At 37.7% G+C, this 22,432-nt stretch overlaps 1 protein-coding gene across 3 annotated transcripts in view; it reads right to left on the reverse strand.

The window, feature by feature from the left end:
* The window catches only part of LOC150099333 (extracellular matrix organizing protein FRAS1-like), a 1,385,483-nt gene that overhangs the window by 423,895 nt on the left and 939,156 nt on the right, over positions 1-22,432 (reverse strand). For all 3 annotated transcript variants that reach the window (XM_090403569.1, XM_090403568.1, XM_090403570.1), the window contains one exon: positions 2,988-3,135. In XM_090403569.1, coding sequence (XP_090259695.1) covers positions 2,988-3,135 — 148 coding nt within the window. The remainder of the gene's footprint in view (positions 1-2,987; positions 3,136-22,432) is intronic.

Consider the following 22,432-nt stretch of genomic DNA (forward strand, 5'->3'; position numbering starts at 1 on the left):
TTATAACTTTTGCCAAAGTTGCACTAACCAATGTCAAAAATCCCTCCTTATTCCTGATTGTGCTAGCATTAGTATAGAGTAATTGCAGCATCCATTTAGGCCCTCAACCATCTTTACATCCTGAACTGACGATTCCATGTTGTTGTCGGAGAGTATGGATTCTGCATTTTTTGTTTAAAAATATAAAGATGCTCAATCGTGTGAAAGTAACAATGCAAAAGTCATGGGAAGACCTGGTAAAGAATACAAAAGATAACTATTATAAAGGTGACAAAACATTCTGGAAAAAAAAAACTCTCAGGAATCAGATGATAAAGGTAACCAGAAACTGAAGATAAGGATATTCTAGATGTCTTGAGTAATTACTTTGAAAGACACTGTTAAATGAGATGATAAGTGACAGAACAGCAGTAGAAAATATTTGAAAGGAATGCAATCAGAAGTGCATACTTCTTTAGGTAGAAAAACCCATCAGAAACCTAAAATGTGGAAAGGCAGTGAATAAATGACCAAACAAAACTTCTCAAATGTGGATATACAAAAAGTTTCAGAAATTTGCTATCCAGGTCCAAAGAGTACCAAATTATCAGAGTAAAGCATTCTCAAGTAGCTATAAAGAGGGAAATGAAACCCGTGTGACAATTTCAGAGGAATTTTCAAGGTGTGCCAGGTAACACTTATGCCAACATATTTGAAAAGAAGCCCAGAAAAATCTGGAAGAGAAACTTCCAGAAAGAGGAAAAACAAAAATCAAGGAAACTAGAGCAACTGAAAAGGTAGATGTAGAACCAAGAGAACATTAGGGCTCATGTAAATGAAAGCAAGAAGCATCAGGAGTAATGCGAAAGTTTTCAGTACTGGTCAGTTCAACTTTGTCGAACATGATTGCCATTTGTAAAACCTGATTGACAGAAGAAAACATAATTACAGAGATAGAATATATTATTTTTATTGTTCCGGGCAACTCCAAGGAGTCGACAGACTCATCGAGGGAGGCCCTAACATCATGTCAAGAACAACTATTCGACATCGACACAGTATCTATCATACCTTGCCTTGAACTCATTCACGGTCGTAGCACCCACAACAGACTCTGCAAGCTTATTCCACTCATTCACCACTCTCCAAGTAAAAAACCTAGCTCTAACACCCTTGTCAACCACGCTCTTGCCCAGCTTCCATGCATGGTCCCTAGTCCTCCCACCACCAGTCATATTTTCAAAAATATCTTCTGGAGTCTTATAGAAACCCTTCAGTAATTTGAATGTCTCAATCATATCACCCCTCCTTCACCTATCGTCCAATCTCTGCAACCCACAAATCTTCAACCTATTCTCATAAGGTTCATTCCACAGACCTGCTATCATCTTGGTCACTTGTCTCTGGATCCTCTCCACTTCCTCCCGATCACGAAGAAACTCTGGTGCCCATAACTGGGCACAGTAGTCCAGATGGGATCTTATCAAGGGACAATACAGAGGAACGACAACTTGTTTGTCTCTGCATGTTAAAGTATTTTTCAGAAGCCAAGTGATTTGATGAGCTGATTTAGTCACTTTTGCAATGTGCTCCCTAAACTTCAATTCCCTATACACCAACACTCCCAAATCCCTGGCCTCATTAATCTCCTGGAGTACAGTTCCACCAATGCGATATACTGCTGCTATTCTTTTCACCCCAAAGTGCATAACCTTACACTTTGCCACATTAAATTGACATCCATTTTTCCTACCCCAGTCCTCCAAACTATCCAAATCATCCTGTAAAATTTTGACATCCTGTGCACTCACAATTGCTCTACCCAACTTTGCATCATCAGCAAACAAGTGAACACTTCCTCTCAAATCCTTTCCTATATCATTGATGAACAAATTGAAAAGCAGTGGTCCAAGAACAGAGCCCTGTGGCACACCACTAGTCACAAGCCATCTTTTAGACTCCACTCCTGAATAAACCACTCTCTGGTATCTCTCCATCAACCACCCTCTTATCCATCTCATCAACCCTACATCTATCCCAATCTGCTCCAGTTTACTGATTAGAGTTCCATGTGGTATCCTGTCAAAGGCCTTGGCAAGGTCCAGTAGTATCACTGTAAACCCATTACCCCTATCCAGTTCAGCCGTCACTGTGTTATAAAACGTGAGCAAGTTACTGAGGCATGATCTACCCCTTCACAAAACCATGTTGTCCCCCATACAATATCCCATTTTCATCTATCCAATCCTGCATTCTTTTCTTGACTAATTTCTCTAAGACCTTGACAATGGTATATTATACTTTCGAATATACTATACTTTCGAGAAGGATAAAGAGACCAGGACAAGGAGAGGGTATTACAGATAACAACTAAAGAACCAACCAATAAAAGCAGAAGTGAAGTAGGAGCAATTAATTTAGGAAGTGGAAGACTGTTAAGTTGAGGCTCTCTGGTAACATAGAAGCCAACAGATAAGTGGGGTCCACAGAGAAAGAGAGAGAGATGTGGATGTCATGCATCAACAGATTATCACAATGAGTGCAGATGGGTTCACTGATATGGCATTTCATGAAAACTTCTTTCGATATCTCTGCATTCTTTTCTTAAGAAGTATTCTCTGGAAGACTATAAATAATAAAAGTATTGATAAAGACCAACAAGCAAATCAAAAACAAGATGGATAGATACCATTAATGAGGATAGCAATATGATGTGCATCATATTGTAATGTCTAACCTGGAGAAGTGACGTTTTAGATAGACAAGGTAGGAGGCAACAAATCCAGCCGGCCAAAGCTCAATCCGGGCTGTAGAGCCATAGGAAGAAGATATTCTTATTAAAGTGCCATTGACAGTATACTGATTTAGAGTCAACTCTATAGACTAATGTATTTGCCCTTATACAATAACATAGACCACACGTGATGATAGGAACAAACATATTGGTACATTTTTTTTATTCTAAAACAGGATGACTTTCAAGACAAAGCACAGTAAATTTTACTTACCCTGTGTAAAAGTAAGCACAGGATTAGAAACAGAATTTAATTCTAAATGGCCATGTTCAGGAGGTGATGTTATTGTATATATGAGATCTTCTGGAGGAGTATCCATATCTTCTGTTAAAAGCTCTTTATTTGTGATGATTTTTACTACCTGTAAAAAAAAAAAAAAAAAAAAAAAAAATTCATAAGAAAATTCATTACATTTTTGTTTAAATAAAATATAAAAGCTCAATGACTACATATTAGTGAATATAATACTGACTTATCTTGATATATTTACATTTAGATGATAAGTTTCTGCATTTGTTGATGTTTATGTTAAATAAATCTCTAGTATGACCACATATAATAAAAAAAAATGAATGTTTTTTCATCCACTATAGGGTCAAGACTTCTCCCACTGTGGGAAAATTGAGTCTACTTCTCCTGTGGTGACCCAGTTCATCTCGGAGAGTGTATACATTTTTGTATGAATGAATGTATGAAGGTGAAAGATAATCTCAAACATCCATGCCCAAGCAGAATTTGAATCTGCAGCCACTTGGCTGGAGAGCGAATATGCTAACCACTCGACCAACCAGGCTGGCATAATAACTTGTATGCTGTGCACAAATTTGGTCACCAAAATTTGTGCATAGTAGTCAACATGTGGCTGAATCATAGCCTTATAAACAGGAATAATAACCTCCCTATCATACAAATTAAGTGGATATTGAGTCCAACATTATTTCATTATTTCAACTATATTAGCCAAATATAGAAACTACAAGAGTTTCATGCCGAATATAGAGACTATAAAAGTTTCGGCAGATACAAGCGCACGCCAACCTTTCATGACAGGGCAACTCGTAGTAAAGGTGGAGCAAGCTCTGATCACTCCTTAGTATTTTCCCATAATGTAAAACGCATCTCCTAGGAGATGTATGATGTTATACATTACGGGGGAGGTCACTTCCCAGACTGGTTTCGACCTTTTTTGAGGTCTCGTCAGTGGGAGCTACACCGAGAATACTCAGGATGAAGTGATGCAGAACTTGTACTTTATGATACAAGTGTTGCTAAATAAGGTGTCACATTACAAAAAGCACCAAAAATTACTGAAAAAGAGAGCCAAAAGGCTTCACTTCAGCAAAATTATTTTAATTAAGTGGATATTGAATCCAACATTATTTCATAGCCGAATATAGAAACTACAAGAGTTTCATGCCGAATATAGAGACTATAAAAGTTTCGCCAGATACAAGCATATGCCAACCTTTCATGACAGGGCAACTCGTATCTTTAAGATAGGGCAACTCCCTATCTTTACCTGTCAGTGTGTTCTTCAACATCCAAGTAATCCTCTGAGCTATTTTGCAAACTCTTGCAATGTGTCTTCTGAATTTCAGATGTCTATCTACCATCATCTCCAGATCCCTAGCCTCAGCAATTTCTTGTAAACTAGTACCATCAATATGATGCAAAGAATGTAATCTTTTCATCCTGAAGTGCATTACCTTACATTTTGTAACATTAAATTGATAACCATTATCCTTTGCCCATACTGCCAATTTACTTAAATCATTCTGCAAGATATCTATATCACCCTTAGGAACTATTGCCTTCCCCAGTTTTGCATTATCTACAAACAACCGAATATCCCTCGTTCAAGGGATATTCAATTTTGTTTGCTGAATATCCCTTGAAGATATTCAGGTCTTCAAGTCTTTCACTATATCAATAACTATAACAATATCTTCTATCGAAGGTCAGCGACCATCTTGGTGAACAAACTGCGCTCTTGTGCTAATCTGAGCAGTTGTGCACTGCTCTTTCCTGTCCATGTCTTGATGTTGTCAAACCATGATATTCTTTTTCTTCCTCTAATTCCTTTGCCATCAATTCTTCCTACCAAAATAGTTTGTAGAAGTTTGTATTTGCTGTTTCTCATGATGTGTCCAAGATATGATGTTTTTCGTTTCTTGATTATTTGTACATTATATTTGTACATTAAAATCTCATATATTACATTCACTTATCTTAGTCTTATAAAATAAGACAAAAGAATATTATACCACAGAAACATTGTATAATGAAATAACTATACCAATAACTATATTCTGTACCCAAATATTGATACAAAAATGCATAGAAAAACAGAAATCTGTCTTTATGTGTTTCATAGATTTTGAAAAAGCATTCGACAAAGTCAGACACACCAACTTAATAGAAATCCTTCAACAAATAAGGCTAGACGAACAAGACATAAGACTAATAACAAATCTGTATTGGAATCAGTCAGCTACCGTTCAATTAGACAACATTACCACCAGTGATATTAACATCAAAAGAGGAGTGAGACAAGGATGTGTGCTCTCACCACTCCTGTTCAACATATATGCAGAGGTAATCTTTAAAAAAGCATTGGAAGAATGTCCAGAGGGAATCACAATAAATGGAAAGATTGTTAACAACCTACGATATGCAGATGACACCGTGCTAATTGCAGATAACATTATGGATCTCCAAAAACTCGTTGACAGAGTATACATAGAAAGCCAAAGAATGGGAATAAATATAAACATCAACAAGACAAAATACATGATCATCAGCAAACATCCAGCCTCATCAATGAAACTGACACTCAATGGGAAAAATATTGATCAAGTGTCAAGATATAAATATCTTGGTTGCTGGCTTAATGAACGGTGGGATCCAGAAATAGATATAAAGACAAGGATCGAAGTTGCACGGCAGTCCTTCATGAAAATGAGAACACTATTCTGCAATAAAGACCTAAACATGGAAGTCAGATGCCGAATGCTGAAATGTTACGTGTGGTCTATTCTGCTCTATGGAGTTGAAACATGGACATTGAAGGCGACAACCATCAAGAAAATCGAAGCCTTTGAGATGTGGCTATACAGAAGAATGCTAAAGATATCATGGACAGAAAAAATTACCAATGAAGATGTCTTAAAATCCATTGGCAAAGCTAAACATCTTGTACAAATAATCAAGAAACGAAAAACATCATATCTTGGACACATCATGAGAAACAGCATATACCAACTTCTACAAACTATTTTGGTAGGAAGAATTGATGGCAAAGGAACTAGAGGAAGAAAAAGAATATCATGGTTTGACAACATCAAGACGTGGACAGGAAAGAGCAGTGCACAACTGCTCAGATTAGCACAAGAGCACAGTTTGTTCACCAAGATGGTCGCTGACCTTCGATAGAGGATAGCACAATAAGAAGATACCAATAAAACAACAAACTTACACAATAAATCCACAGTAATAAACTTTAATGAAAAGTACAGGTATTTCGTACTGAAAATAAGAGTACATCATCAGTGTGTACAAATAACAAGCAAATCAAAGAACAGGAATACAAGGTGCATACAACAATCAGTTTACAAATTAAAAACAGATGCTGGATGCTAGAAATTAATATTAATAAATAATATTAAAACTATTTTTTAATGTTTATGTCAAATGAGGATCTCACAAACTCTTGGGAGGGAGAGAGAGAGAGAGAGAGAGAGAGAGAGAGAGAGAGAATTGTTCAAATTCAGGTTAGGCCAGACTAAAAAGACTTCACAAAGGTGTTTATATTTGAAAATGCTTCTACAGAGAAGACAAACTTAATCCCACAGGATACTCTGTTTAGTGTTAATATTATGCTGTGTGAGACCAGACTTTAGTGGTTTTACATATTCAATGTAGCATTGATATTCGTTAATTCCTTTACCCACAGAACAGCCTGTCTGCCAAAAATGCATCAAATTACATTCACAAGGGATCTGGTAAACACTAGCTAAAGATGGAGGAGGCAGTTTGTCTTTTGTAGATAATAACAGATCAGGAATTTTGTTGATAGGAAAATATGTGGGAATAAGGTGATACTTCATCATTCTACCAACCAATTCAGAAATATAAGGGATTGGAACCCTGCAGTCTGTTGAAGAATCCTTAGCTGTTGGAGCATAGGAGTCAATTGTCGGTTGGTTTGATGAAGGCTGTAACTATATTATTCCGTTAAAATTTTGATACTGAGAAGTTCTTGTTGTAAGCTTTAGGGAGAGGAGCATACATTACATTCTCTATTAAATAACGACTTAATTACACCAATTTCTTCAGAGATAAGATGAGCAGAGTTTTGATTAATGTATCTGCGGGTAAAGGTAGGTTTTCGATAAATACTAGAGGCTATTTGAGTAAGTTGAGTAAGAGGCTGTTTGTCTGGGAGACCATATACATGGTTGCATAACTTATGCCTTGTCTTTCTCAAAAAATGTTGCGATATGAAAGTTATTCCTACGTTTGCTACATTTAGAAAGATTATTTGGTTGGCTGGAGCTCATGCAATTTATACTCGCACAAGTTTCTCCTTGATACGAAACCAACTTCAAGAAGCTAAAAAAAGATTTAACATATAATTATCATTCTATTTTGTATCTTGAAAGTAGGATTTCAGCTACTCTGGATGATGAATTACTAGATACTGTTCTACGTTTTTCTAAACAATCATTAACCTGCTCTTATAAAAGACATTCAGACAGACTGGTGCAAAAATATGAATTATTATAAGTAAACATTTACTGTATACAACAGTAAATTAAGTAAATTAAGGGGTGATTAAGGGTCAAAGCTGTATAACTGAGAGGAGACCTCCACATAGCCTTTAAAGGAATGCGGAGAACCGACCAGGGCTTCTGACCTAATTTCCAATCCTCACCTTCTCGTGGTGTACCCTGTTGGGTATCTACTTGGATACTGAACGGACGAAGATGGGCTGGCAAATTGGGATTTAGCCAACCAAATTGTATTCTTATTGGTTAAACCAAAATATAGAATGATGGTACAACATGACAAAATTTCATGCCGGCTGGGGCGTCGGCAGGTTAAACAAGGCCCCCGTTGTTTTCGCCAGGGAACCAGGGCGAACAGCGAAAAGTCAGCTACTGGAACAAATCTGAATATAACCCCAACCACCAGAGTTAAAGATGGGTAATATCAACGTAAGAAGCCTGAATGGCAAAGAAATGGAGCTAGCTGAGGAATTAGATAAGTACCAGATCGACATAATAGGGGTGACTGAAACAAAAAAGACCAAAACTGGTGAGATCTTTCTGAGCAATAAATACAAAATGTTATATTCAGGCAATGATAATCAAGAAAAAGATGGGGTAGCCATAGTATTCAACACAAAATACGAGGCTAATCTTCTTGAATGGCAGTCAGTCTCAAGTAGAGTAATGTGGGCAAATATGAGAATGGGGAACTGGACAATGAGACTTATTTGTGCTTAGTCCACAGAAGGTTCTATTAAGGTAGAAGTGGAGGAATTTTTTGAGGATTTAGAAAAAGCAACTGACACAATGAAAAATGAAAAGTTGGTCCTTGTTGGGGATCTAAATAGCAGAGTAGGAAATGATTGTGGGACATACAAAAATATTTTGGGAAAATTTGGAGAAAAGAGCAAAGCTAATAATAATGGCAAATATCTGTTGGATTTCTGCTCAGGACATGGACTGGTTATTACTAACACCATGTTCCAACATAAAAATGTGCACAAATTCACATGGAGAGAAGAGGCTAGGAATAAGAAAAGTCTCATTGACTATGTTATTGTTGATAGTGATGTTTTCTCCCTGGTGCAGGACACCAGAGTGTACAGAGAATTTGAAATTGGAAGTGATCACTATTAAGTCCTGAGCAGGATAAAATTGAATTTCATATTGAAAAGAATAACATGTAAGAAAGTTTTAAAGCGAATAAAAGTTGAGCAGCTCTCAGATGTGAACTGTGGGCTAAAATACACAAAGATTATTGAAGAAAAAATGAAAGAGTTTGAGAACAGGAATCAAACCTTGGAGATTCAGTGCCAAACTCTGAAGAAAACATTGATTGATTCTGCCAGAGAGGCATGTGGTGAGGTTATCTGTAAGGATAAAAAAATCAGAACTCCCTGGTGGACACAGGAAGTTAAAGAGGCAGTGAAGGAAAAGAAGAAAGCATACCAAAAGTTCCTGTCAAATAAGTCAGCTTGTGCTCTTAGAGAATATAGAGACAAATGCAAGAATGCTAAACACTGTGTAAAACTAGCTAAACAAAAGTCATGGGAAGACTTTGGCAAGAATATAGAAAATAAATATCAAGAAGGTGGCAAAATATTCTGGAGGTTGTTGAAGAAGCTTAAGAATGGAGGAAAGAGTGCTGTAAAAGGAATTAGAGATGATAAAGTTACATGAAAACGGGAGAAAAAGATATCCTTGAGGTATGGAGTAATTACTTTGAAAAACTGCTAAATGAAACAAGCAGTGATGACAGCACAGTGGTAAAAAACACTGACCAGGCATGCAGTCAGGAATACATATCCATACTAGAAGTAGAAAAAGCCATCAAAGGCTTGAAATGTGGAAAGGCAGCAGGAGTAGATGATATTCGACCAGAAATGCTGAAGTATGGTGATATAAGAGTCTTACAGTGGCTGCACTGCATAGTTCAGAAAGCCTGGACAGAGGGACGAATTCCCGATGATTGGAGCAGAGCTCTCATAGTACCCATATATAAAAAGGGAAATAAAACTGCATGTGAGAATTACAGAGGTATTTCCCTACTGAGTGTTCCTGGCAAGATCTATGCAAGTAAACTTGAGAAACGGTTGAGAAGAATTGTGGAAGAAAAGCTTGGTGAAGAACAAGCTGGATTCAGGCCAAAGAGAGGCTGTCAGGATCAGATCTTCACTTTACGACAAATAGTCGAGAAAGCATGGGAATATAACAAAGATCTGTATTTAAGTTTTGTCGATCTGGAAAAGGCATATGACAAGGTGCCAAGAGAGAAGCTTTTCAATGCGCTGCAGTTATATGGTGTCAATGGGGCATTATATCAAGCAATACTTAGTCTTTATTTGAGTTGTAAGTCAGCAGTTAGAATTGAAGGAAGTACAGGAAGTTGGTTTAATGTTAAATCTGGTGTGAGACATGGATGTACATTATCCCCTCTGTTATTCATTATCTATATGGATTACATTATGAAGGAAAGTGGTATTAAACATGATATCAAAATTGGAGATGTTAATGTCAGCTCTTTGCTTTATGCGGATGATGTTATACTTCTAAATAAATCTGCTACAAGACTGCAAGATTCTCTGACTAAATTGAATAGCTGTTGTAATAGATATGGTATGAAGGTCAGCAATAAAAAGATAAAGACAATGAAAATAGGCAGAATCATTGAAAATGTCAACTGTGTTGTGAATGGAGAACCTGTGGAACATGTAAAACATTTCAGCTATTTAGGCACGATTTTTACTGAAAACGGTAAATTAAATATAGAAATAGACAACAGAATCAGCAAAGCTGGTTTCGTGGGAAGTCAACTGAATAAATTTATATGGAATAAGAAAGAAATTAGTCGGAACACTAAATTAGCTGTATACAAGACAGTGTTCAAACCAGTTTTAACTTATGGATCTGAGAGCTGAGTCAGAAGTAAAACACTTGACAAAAGACTAGAGACCACAGATATGAGAGTCCTGAGAAAGATTATAGGCACGAACAGATGGCATCAATGGCAATATCATATTAAAAACGAGGATATTAGGAAAGAACTTGACATTGTCAGCATCCAGGAATGCGTTAGCAGAGCTAATCTCAGATGGTATGGTCACTTAAACAGAATGGGTGAGGAAAGATTAGCAAAACAAGTGTTCTCTGCCAGGTTGGCAGCAAAACGACCCGGAGGAAGACCAAGATATAGGTTGATTGATACAGTACAAAGTGCTTTAGACGATAGAAATATAAGATCTGATAATGTTGGAGTCTTGACAAGTAACAGACTGATTTGGAGGAAAATTGTAGATAGGAAATTAATAATGATGCAATTTTTTTCATGTAGTACTATCATATCCTGTACACCCCTTGAGGGTACATGGCAGGAATTTGATGGTGATGATGATGATGATGATGATGTATACAACAGTCTTACTAATAAACGGATTATTAACATTTCTGGACATCCATGGTCTAATGCTGAGACTAATCTGTTAGCTAAAGTCCATGTTAGCTAAAGTCCGTGTTAGCTAAAGTCCATTTTTGCAGTCATACCTAAATGCATTCCATATCTTGATTTTTTGTATAATATCGAATGCAATCTAGCAGGACTTTCAAGCTAAGATGCTAACAAATTATGCTTTGAGGTTGCAGTTTCACTCTTTAGAAGCAAACTCTTCCATGTAATTTATCCACCACTGAATTCTAAGGAATTACTTTCATTAAAACAAAACCATATATCTATTTTGAAAGCAAATAAAGGAAAAGCTGTAATAGTAAATGATAAGGCTGACTCTGATAGGAAGATAGGTTGCTTTTTACAGGATACCTCCATCTATCAAGAAATTAGTTATAACCTTACAAAAAGGCAAATTAAACAATTAAATAAACTTCTTGATAAAGTTGTTAGCTTGGATCAAAATACTTTGTATAAGTTATGCACCCATTTTGGAAACTCCTCGTTTATATGGTTTCCCAAATATTCATTAAGAAGCTTGTCTAGTAATATCCATTGTGAATTGTTCTGACTCACCCATATAACAATTGCTAAATTTTTTTCATGTTTATAAACTGCCTATATTGGAGAACTCAGATCATTTATCAAACATTCCACATATTTTTTTGAAAAAATTAAGAATATACAAATATCAGAGTCAGATATGTTAGTTGGCTTTGACATTGGTTTCTCTATTTACCAACATTCCGTTATCTGATACTATTAGTTTACTATATGATTATTATTTCCATCCTGATGTTGTGAAGATTTTTGGATTTGTTATACAATCAGGATATTTCAGCTGGAAAAACACAATCTATAAACAGATTGAATTTACTGCCATGTGCAGCCCTCTGTCCCTACCATTAGCAAACTATTTTTTGAACCATCTGGATGATACCTTGTTCTCATCCATTCATCTCAAACCTTCTCTTTGTTTCATTACATCGATGATATTTTTGCTGTTTGGCCTCATTCTGAAAATGAACTTACCAATTTCCTACATTAGATGAATAGCCTTCACCAACACATTCACATTGGAAAAAGAATATACTGGTAGTTTACCATTCTTGGACATTTTTCTTACTTGAACAGCCTTTGATAATTTGTCAATCAGTGTTTGTTAGAATCGTCATCATAGTTGATGTAAGTGGTCCAGGAGGCTTGGTACCTTTGGACAGAAGCCTAACCTACAAAAGGCATAATAAATTTAGTTTAATCCTTTATCCAAGTGTAAGCAAACAAAGTTTGCACCTGAAAATATCTTCAGGACTGAGGTAAGGTAATGCAACACCAGGCAACTCCAAGCAAAGGTGGACCAAACTCTCATCACTCCTTGTCTCAGTATCTCCCATAATGCAAAGCACATCTCCTTGCAGACATGTATACTGCTATGCATTAAGGGAAGGGCCACTATCCAGACCGGTTTCGACCTTTCTTGAGGTCTCGTCAATGGGAGGCAGACCCAATCGTGGGAATACTAAGGTAGAAGCAATAGGAGAGGTCATATTTACCTATAGGAGTTGCCAACAGGCGTACCACCTTATTATTGAATTACTCTAGATTTAGAGAAAGATGTTGGAAGTTTATTTTTCACTTGGTTAGACTATAATAAATTTAGTTTAATCCAAGTGTAAACAAGCAAAGTTTGCGTCTGGAAATATCTTCAGGACTGAGGTAAGGTAGTGCAACACCAGGAGACTCTGAGCAAAGGTGGACCTAGCTCTCATCACTCCTTGTCTCAGTATCTCCCATAATGCAAAGCACATCTCCTTGTGGACATGTATACTGCTATGCATTAAGGGAAAGGCCACTACCCAGACTGGTTTTGACCTTTATTGAGGTGCATTTAAGTAAAGACCTCTCTAAAAATTAGATGATCCTGAAAGATTGCCCAACTCAGCTTTGTTCCACTCGGTGACAGGCTCACCAAGTCACCAAGAAGAACTTCTCAGCATTGGCTCTACCCAGTGGCAGGCTCACCCCACCACCAGACAGAGCCATAATCTCAGCAGTGGCTCTACTCAGAAACAGGCAAAACCCTATCCCAAGCAGAGCCTCTCATATATATCCAGCATGGGAAGGCAGACCCAAACGTGGAGATACTAAGGCAGAAGCAATAGGAGAGGTCATATTTACCTATAGGAGTTGCCAACAGGTGTGCCACCTTATTATTGAATTACACTGGATTTAGAGAAAGATGTTGGAAGTTTATTTTTCACTTGACCGGCTAACTCACTTTCAGAATTTATTAAAGAGTTGATTATATTACTTTTGCAAAGAGACAATTGTACCAGAGAGAGCTTAGTCCACCTTTGCTCGGAGTTGCCTGGTGTTGCACTACCTTACCTCAGTCCTGAAGATATTTTCAGGTGCACTTTGTTTGCTTACACTTGGATAAAGGATTAAACTAAATTTATTATAGTCTAACGAAGTGAAAAACAAACTTCCAACTATAAAAGGCATGTTTCGCCTCATTCTGAAAATGAACTTACCACTTTCCTACATTAGATGAATAGCCTTTACCAACACATTCACATTGGAAAAAGATATATGTTGGTAGTTTACCATTCTTGGACATCCTTCTTACTTGAACAGCCTTTGGTAATTTGTCAACTGGTGTTTATTATAATTGTCATCGTAGTTGCTGTAAGTGGTCCAGGAGGCTTGGTACCTTTGGACAGAAGCCTAACCTATAAAAGGTACATCACCAACCTGTCCAACAAAATTAAAAACAAGAAACAATGTTGTTTCAAGGCTTGCTGGAACAACCTGGGGTTGTGGTGCAGAAGTCCTAAGGTTGTCTGCGCTAGCCCTCGCATTCTCTGCAGCAGAATATTGTGCCCCTGTCTGGGAAAGAAGTGCACACACTAACATTATAGACACCCAGCTAAACTCTACCATGCACACAATTAGTGGGACAGTGAGAAGCACCCCTCTCTCCTGGCTGAGAGAGGGGTGCTTCTCACTGTCCACTTCTCCTTCTCACTTCTCACCTAAACTTCTCCAAGACAAGCCTCGTTTAAATTCTTTAAATGAGGCTTGTCTTGGAGAAGACAAGCCTCTCTGAGCCATGGACAAACTCTCTTCAGCTGCCCTGCCATCAACACCTGACATGTGGAGAGAATACTGGACCAACAATCTCCCAACAAACAGCTTCCTCATAGAAGATCCCTGTGCTCTGCAGCCTGGTTTTGCTCTTCCTAGGAAGATTTGGTCATCAATCAACAGGATCAGAACTAACCAGGGCAAACGTGGCTACCTACTACATAAATGGGGAATGTTGGACCACCCTTATTGTGATTGTTCTCCCGTGGCTCAGACGATTACTCATATTGTGAACGACTGCCCAAGGTGCCAATTTCATGGTAGTTGCCTACAGGACAATCACAAGGTGACGGATGAGGCCTTGGATTGGCTTTCCAGTCTGGACATTGACCTGTAGTTGGTATGGTGGTGGTTATGGAGGAAATAGAAGATCAAGGTCCTGTTCACCACGAAGACGTTATTCTTATAGTCGCTCTCATAGTCCTTGTAGAAGTATCAGCAGAACTCCTCCTTATGCTAGAAGATGATGATACAAAGTGAAATGGGTTTTCTCTAATGGATCAAGATTTTCACGTCACAACTGCTCTCTAATAAAACCTCGGATACAGCTACATTTGTGTTGTGATGTGTTGAGAGAACATGCAGTCTTGTCATATTTGGTGCAGTAGGATGATAATTTTCCCTGACTTGATTATAACAAATTATTTTTGCTTTTTTTTAAAAAAGGAAGACTTGAAATGCAGTTCGTGCCTTTTATGTAATGAACTTTTACATGTTAAGAGTTTCATCATTTGTTTCTGGAGATTGTGATTGTACATTTCACTTGCCAGTTTCATAAAGCCATATGCATAAATAAATAAATAAATAAATTAGAATCCTGCCTTTACTGGCAGATACATTCATCAAAAGTCTGCTCATCGCACTTCTCAAGAAATTGGTGTCATCAAGTCATTAATTAACAAAGTACACATGTGTGCTCCTTTCCCTGAAACTTACAACCAGAACTTCTCACTATCAAAACTTTGATGGAATTAAATGGTTACAGCTCTCATCAAACCAACAGATAACTGACTCCTATTGTTTCAACACCTAAGGATTTTTCAACAGACCACAGGGTTCCCATCCCTTATATTTCTGGTATCTCTGAACCTGCTGGTAAAATGATGAAGAAGTATCACTTTATTCCCACATTTTTTCCCATCAACAAACTTTCTCATCTGTTATCATCTACAAAAGACAAGACAGGCTGTTACTTCTATCTTTAGCTGGTGTTTACCAGATACCTTGTGAATGTAATTTGATGCATTTTTGGCAGACAGGCTGTTCTGTGGAAAAAAAGGATTAATTTTAGAAAAAAATTAATGAACAACTGTGATTTATCATGTAATTTTTTGGTTTTATAGTCAAGCCATAAGTACCTTTAAATATTAGATTAACTATAGTAAAATAATTATTTTAATTATTTTAAATAATTACCAATTACTTATATACCATAACAAGGTGATGAATGCATTGAATAAGAGAGAAGATACACATACAGTGATATACTTAATTTTTGCAAAGGCTTTTGATATATTGCCACACAACTAGTTTGTAACTGATTAGTGAGTTGGATGGGTATCTGGCAGTCAGATAGGTATCAGCAAGCTGTATGAGGGGTTATAGTATGCCAAAAGTGGAAAGTCACTAGTGGTACCACAGAAGTCTATTTTTGATCTTTGTTCTCTTCCTCTTCTTCTTGGCTTCCCGTAATAGGCAAATGTTTGCCTGAACATTTTCAAGGGTTTAAAAAGTCTTCTGCCCATCTCCTCCTGGGTCTTCCTCTTGATCGGTGTCCCTTTGGTTTATATTTCCAAGCAATCTGTCCTCATTCATTCTCTCTATGTGATTTTTCCTGTTCATCATTATTATTATTATTATTATCATTATGTTTATGTGACACCTCCAGGGAGTCCAAAGACTCATCGAGGGAGAGTGTGCCAACAGCATTGAACAATTGATCTCCTTCCAACTACTAACCGCACTCAAACTTGCTTAACTTTTTTTGCGAGCCATTAGTAGCAGAGGCTCTACCAATCGACCAACCTTTGCAGTTCTTTCTATAGTTTGCGATATGTTAATTATACATGACTTATTTTTCATGGTATTAACAACACCACACACACTTTTATCACAAAGATGTTTTATTAACGGTTATATTTCGCTGATTTTCAACTCACCATCATTAGAGCACAACACACTTGTATACACGACAGTGAGTGAGTGAAACTATATAATCGCAAAAGACAAAAGATCTAAAGTCCTATTCTTGGTGCCCTCTTAAAAAAAAGCAGCTATCCAGGAGTTTTTCTTAGGATAACTGTCTCCCAAATTTTTGGCAAATTAATGCAATCATATTTATTAAGGTTGGGAGAATTCTTAAAAGCCATTGCTGACGCAAAAAATAATCTTTCAGATCTATAACGACTCCTAAATAGCACATTCGTTTTCCTCCATCTAATCCTGTGTGAAGGAGAGTCCAAAGCGTGGTCTGCCAGTCCCGACTTGCCACAGTAATAGTAGCGAATGTATCTTTCATGTTCTTCCAGGCGGATGTTCACTGATCTTCCTTTTTGCCCATAATAGGCCAAGTCACAGTCACAAGGAACTTCATGCACTCCTGGGTGTGCTAAAGAGTGTAGTTTATCCTTAGGTGAGCAGATCAGAGTTGCCAGCTTGACATGAGGTTTGAAAGTGGTGTGATGGACATGTTTCAACAATACATTGGCTATCTTTTCCGATGTACCTCTGATATAGGGAATAGAAATGGTCATGTTGTATTCTTGTGTATTAGGGGAGGGCAGAGTAATGGGCCTATGTAGCATTTTATCTATTTTGTAGGGATTGTAGCCGTTGGCTAAGAACATATGGCGCAGGTATTGGAGTTCAGTGGTCAGAGCTGTGTTGTTAGAACAAATGCCTCTGGCTCTGTGTGTAAGTGTTTTTAAAATGCTGTACTGTTGGACTGGATGATGATGCGATTGTTTATGTAGGTATCTTCTTGTGTGTGTGTGTAGGCTTTCTGTAAAAAGAAAAAGATAGTGATCTATCTGAAAGGCGGGTGACTAATCTTTCAAGAAATAGTAAACAGTTATTTGATTCATTTTCTACTGTGAAGTGAATTTTGGGGTGTTGGCTGTTTAGGTAGGTGACAAAAGCATCCAAAGTGTCTTATCCATGGGGCCAGATGGCAAACACATCATCTACATAGCGTAACCACACTTGTGGCTTGTATGTAGCTGTGGTAAGTTTCACTCACTCACTGTCGCGTATACAGGTGCATTGTGCTCTGATGATGCTGAGTTGAAAATCAGCGAAATATAAGCATTAATAAAACATCTTTGTGACAAAAGTGTGTGTGGTGTCGTTAATACCGTGAAAAATAAGTCGTGAATAACCATCAACACCTAAGCTTATCTGTTAGATTGATGATTCTGCACGGAGAAGATATTGTATAAAAAGCACGAAAGAAAGTTGAAACTGAAATTGTCAGGAAGATTGAACAGGTTAGCCTTCTTTAAACGATGCCGCGGCAACGACGATATCATCCCATCTTTTCTGAAATTCAAAGAAAAGTTACAATCGGCAAAGTACATTGTATTTATCGATGGGTAAGTTTAGCGCTTCTTCGAGAACATATCGCCGCTACTCGCATAGAGCTTAGTAAGCTAAACAGCTCTATCACAGCTCTACAACAAGAACTGATCAACGTGTTAAATCCTGAAATATGGACTGTCCTACAGCACATCTCCGAAGTTGCAGCAAAAAAAAATTCACAAAAGTAAAAAGCAAACACCTAAAGAAATAAGAACTCCCACAACAGCGACAACATATGACTTTCTGACCGCAACTTCGACAAGACCATGTGGTCATAAACCTATCATCGAAAACACTCACTGAAAATGCCAAGAACGCTCTCAGTCTAGGACAAAACTTTGCCATCACGCCCAAACAAATTCCTAAACTAGAAATTATGATGAATATCCACGATCTTCTGCTGGCAATGGCCAATAACGTGCGACTAGATATAGCAAGTATTCTAAACAAGGCTAAGCCTCCAAAAAGCAATATGCCACGTAAGCAAATAACTGCCCTAAAAAAGTTATATAATAATAAAAATATTATTATTACAAAAGCTGATAAAGGAAATTTAACAGTTATCATGAATCAATAAAAGTATGACATAAAAATGCAAGATCTCATATGTAACAGTTCCACATATCAAATTTTACATCGAGACCCTACGATGTCTCAAAAGAAAAAAGTCCGAAAATTACTGAAAAAAAGTGACATCATGGCCCAAAGAAATCATCAGGAAAATAAAACCAATTCATGTTAAACCACCCTGTATTTATGGATTACCAAAAATCAACAAAATTAATATCCCCCTATGCCCCATAGTACATAACATAGATAGTACCACATATAAACTGTCCCAGCATTTAGCCAAGTCGCTTGCCTCCCTTACTGGCAACTCCTCTACTTTTGTAAAAAATTCAGTCCATTTCAAAACACTGGTTAAAAATCTAATCCTAAAAGATTCAGACATAATGGTTAGTTTCGATGTCACCTCCTTATTTACCAATGTACCACTTATAGACACTCTTGATTTAATCAAGTCTAAATTTCCCCCCTGATATTTTTGAATTATTTCAATTTACCATGAATGCAGGTTATTTTACATGGGGAGGAAAATTCTACAAACAGATTAATTGTACTGCTATGGGTTCCCCCCTCTCTCCCCTGTTAGTAAATTTTTACATGCCCCACAGCTACATACAAGCCACAAGTGTGGTTACGCTATGTAGATGATGTGTTCGCTATCTGGTCCCATGGACAAGACACTTTGGATGCTTTTTGTCACCTACCTAAACAGCCAACACCCCAAAATTCACTTTACAGTAGAAAAAGAATCAAATAACTGTTTACCATTTCTTGACACATTAGTTGCCCGCCTTTCAGATGAATCACTATCTTTTTCTATTTACAGAAAGTCAACACACACACAAGAAGATACCTACATAAACAATACATCATCATCCAGTCCAACAGCACGGCATTTTAAAAACACTTACACACAGAATCAGAGGCATTTGTTCTAACGATACAGCTCTGACCACTGAACTCCAATACCTGCGCCATATGTTCTTAGCCAATTGCTACAATCCCTACAAAATAGATAAAATGCTACATAGGCCCATTACTCTGCCCTCCCCTACATGACCATTTCTATTCCCTATATCAGAGGTACATTGGAAAAGATAGCCAAAGTACTGTTGAAACATGTCCTTCACACCACTTTCAAACCTCGTGTCAAGCTGCCAACTCTGATCTGCTCACCTAAGGATAAACTTCACCCTTTAGCACACCCAGGAGTGTATGAAGTTCCTTGTGACTGTGACTTAGCCTATTATGGGCAAACAGGAAGATCAGTGAACATCCACCTGGAAGAACATGAAAGATACATTCGCTACTATTACTATGGCAAGTCGGGACTGGAGGTCCACGCTTTGGACTCTCCTTCACACAGGATTAGATGGAGGAAAACGAATGTGCTATTTAGGAGTCATTATAGATCTGAAAGATTATTTTTTGAGTCAGCAATGGCTTTTAAGAATTCTCCCAAACTTAACAAATATGGTTGCATTAATTTGCCAAAAATTTGGGAGACGGTTATCCTAAGAAAAACTCCAGGATAGCTGGCTGCTTTTTTTTTTTTTAAAGGCACCAAAAATAGGACTTTAGATCTTTTGTCTTTTGCAATTATATAGTTTCACTCACTCACTGACGCATATACAAGTGTGTTGTGCTCTGATGATGCTGAGTTGAAAATCAGCGAAATATTATTATTATTATTAAACAAGAACTCATGGAGTCAAAGACTCATCTAGGAGGTCCTTTTATCTCACACATATCTCATCATACCGTGTCTTAAACACTTTCAAACTCCTTGCAGACACCACACTCTCAGGCAAGGCATTCCAATCACTCACAACTCTGCACGAAGAAACCTGCCTCTCGCTCCCCTACTCACACTCTCTTTATACAGTTTCCAGGGATGACCTCTGGTTCTCCCATTATTCTCTGTAGAACTTCTCCACCATTGATCCTATAACAACCCCTTACCAACTTCTAGGTCTCTATCATATCTCCCCTCTTCCTTCTCTCCACTAGACTCTGCAAATTACATCTTTTCAATCTTTCCTCATACTCGACATTCCAGCAGTCAGAAACTACCTTAGTCAGTCGCCTTTGGACCCTTTCCAACATCTCTTCATCCTTCTGAAAACCAGGTGACCAAATCTGGGCACAATAGTCCATGTGTAGCGTAATCAAAGCCTTATACAATGGAACAAGAATCTCCCTACTTCTACATGTCAGTGTCCTCTGCATCATTCCCAGAAGTCTTTGTGTTGTCTTCACAATTTTGGCGATATGTCCCCTAAATTTTAGATCCTTATCCACTATCACCCCCAGATCTCTTATTTCCTCTACTTCCAACAATATATTCTCACCAAGCATAAATTCTGCATCCCATCTTTGTTTTCCAAATTTTAAAACCTTACATTTTGCAACATTGAACTCACATCCCCATTTTCTTGCCCAATCACTCAATTTATTCAAGTCTTCTTGCAAGGCCACAACATCTTCACTACTCTTTATGGTTCGTCCCAACTTTGCATCATCTGCAAACAACTGAATATCTCCATCCAAATCTTTGCCAATATCATTAATATACAATTTAAATAGTAATGGCCCTAGAACAGACCCCTGAGGCACTCCACTAGTGACTTTCCTTTTCCTGGATATTGCACCCCCATATACAACTTGTTGATACCTATCAGATAGCCAGTCTCCAATCCAATGCACTAATCTAATATCCAACCCCATCTGCTCTTGTTTGACTGACAACTTATCATGAGGTACTCTATCAAAAGCTTTTGCGAAATCCAAGTATATTACTGTGTATCCTTCCTCCTTTGTCCATGGAAACAGTCACCTTATTGTAATAAGTAAGTAGATCATTAAAACATGATCTACTTACCTTTAGCAAATCCATGCTGTCCATCAAAGATTCTACCATTGTTGTCAACCCAACTCTGGATCCTAGTTCTCACAAGCTTCTCGAACAACTTAACCACAACACCTAACACAGAGATAGGCCTATAGTTTGATGCTTGAGTTCGATCACCTCCTTTATAAAGTGGCACAATCTTGCCCTCCTCCCACTCTTTAGGGACTTGACCAAGTGCAAGACTCGTATTAAAAAAATATGTCAAGGCAGGTGTCAACTCTCTGGCACATTCCTTCAGAATACGTGGTGATATATTATCAAGTCCCATAGCCTTATTTACATCTAGTTTACCAAATCCCCAAACACCTCTTGCTCACTTACAGTCAGTCTCTCCTCCCCATCATCAACTGCTCTTAATCTCTCCATGAAGTCACATTCACAAGATTGAAAGATCTTTATGAACTGCTCATTAAGTATCTCCACCACACATTCTGCATTAGCTGTCTTTATACCATTTCCTCCAATCAATATCATCCTTCCATAATCATTCTTTTTTTTGCTGGCTACATCAAAAGAACTCCCTAGGATTCTTTTTTGGCTTCATTAGCTAACTGCTGTTCATACCTCTCTTTAGCTACTCTCTCCAACCAAGTCACCCTCCTTGCCTGGTCTTTGTAGACCTCATGAAATTGGTTACTTCCACTTCTCTTATGCTGCCTCCACAATGCCCTTTTTCTCTGTATTGCATGCTTAATCTCTTTATTCATCCATCTCACACCTACCTTATTTAACCTTCTCACCCATGGTATACATTTAGACATTGCATCTACTAAATAGTTTTTGAAAATCCCCCAAGCTGCATTGATCTCTTTTCCAGCTAACTCCTCATTCCATGCTACACCTGCAAGCTGTCTCCTGAGCTCTTCATAATCACCCCCCCCCCCCATGTAGTTCCACATATACCCTTTTTTCACAGGGGTCCTTGCACTGCTGGCAACCACCCAGGTAATCACCTCATGGTCACTTTCACCAATTGGCGGATGATTTGACACCTCATTGATAATTACATCCTCCGATGAGATGACCAAATCCAAGACCCTTAATCCTCATGTGCCCTCTGTTACATACTGTCTGAGGTAGTTATCCCTCAAAAACTCAAGAAACTCATTTTCTTTATTTCCAGTTGCTATCTCTTCACTCCAGTCTATATTGCCATAATTAAAATCACCCATAATGATCACCCTTTTCTTATTTGCTTGGCTTATTTGACTATACATTTTACTATCACCACCATCCACATTACCAG

Source organism: Typopeltis vanoorti, chromosome 14, assembly GCF_054136105.1.
Source record: "Typopeltis vanoorti isolate ZY-2024b chromosome 14, IOZ_Tvanoo_1.0, whole genome shotgun sequence".
NCBI lineage: Eukaryota > Metazoa > Arthropoda > Arachnida > Uropygi > Thelyphonidae > Typopeltis > Typopeltis vanoorti.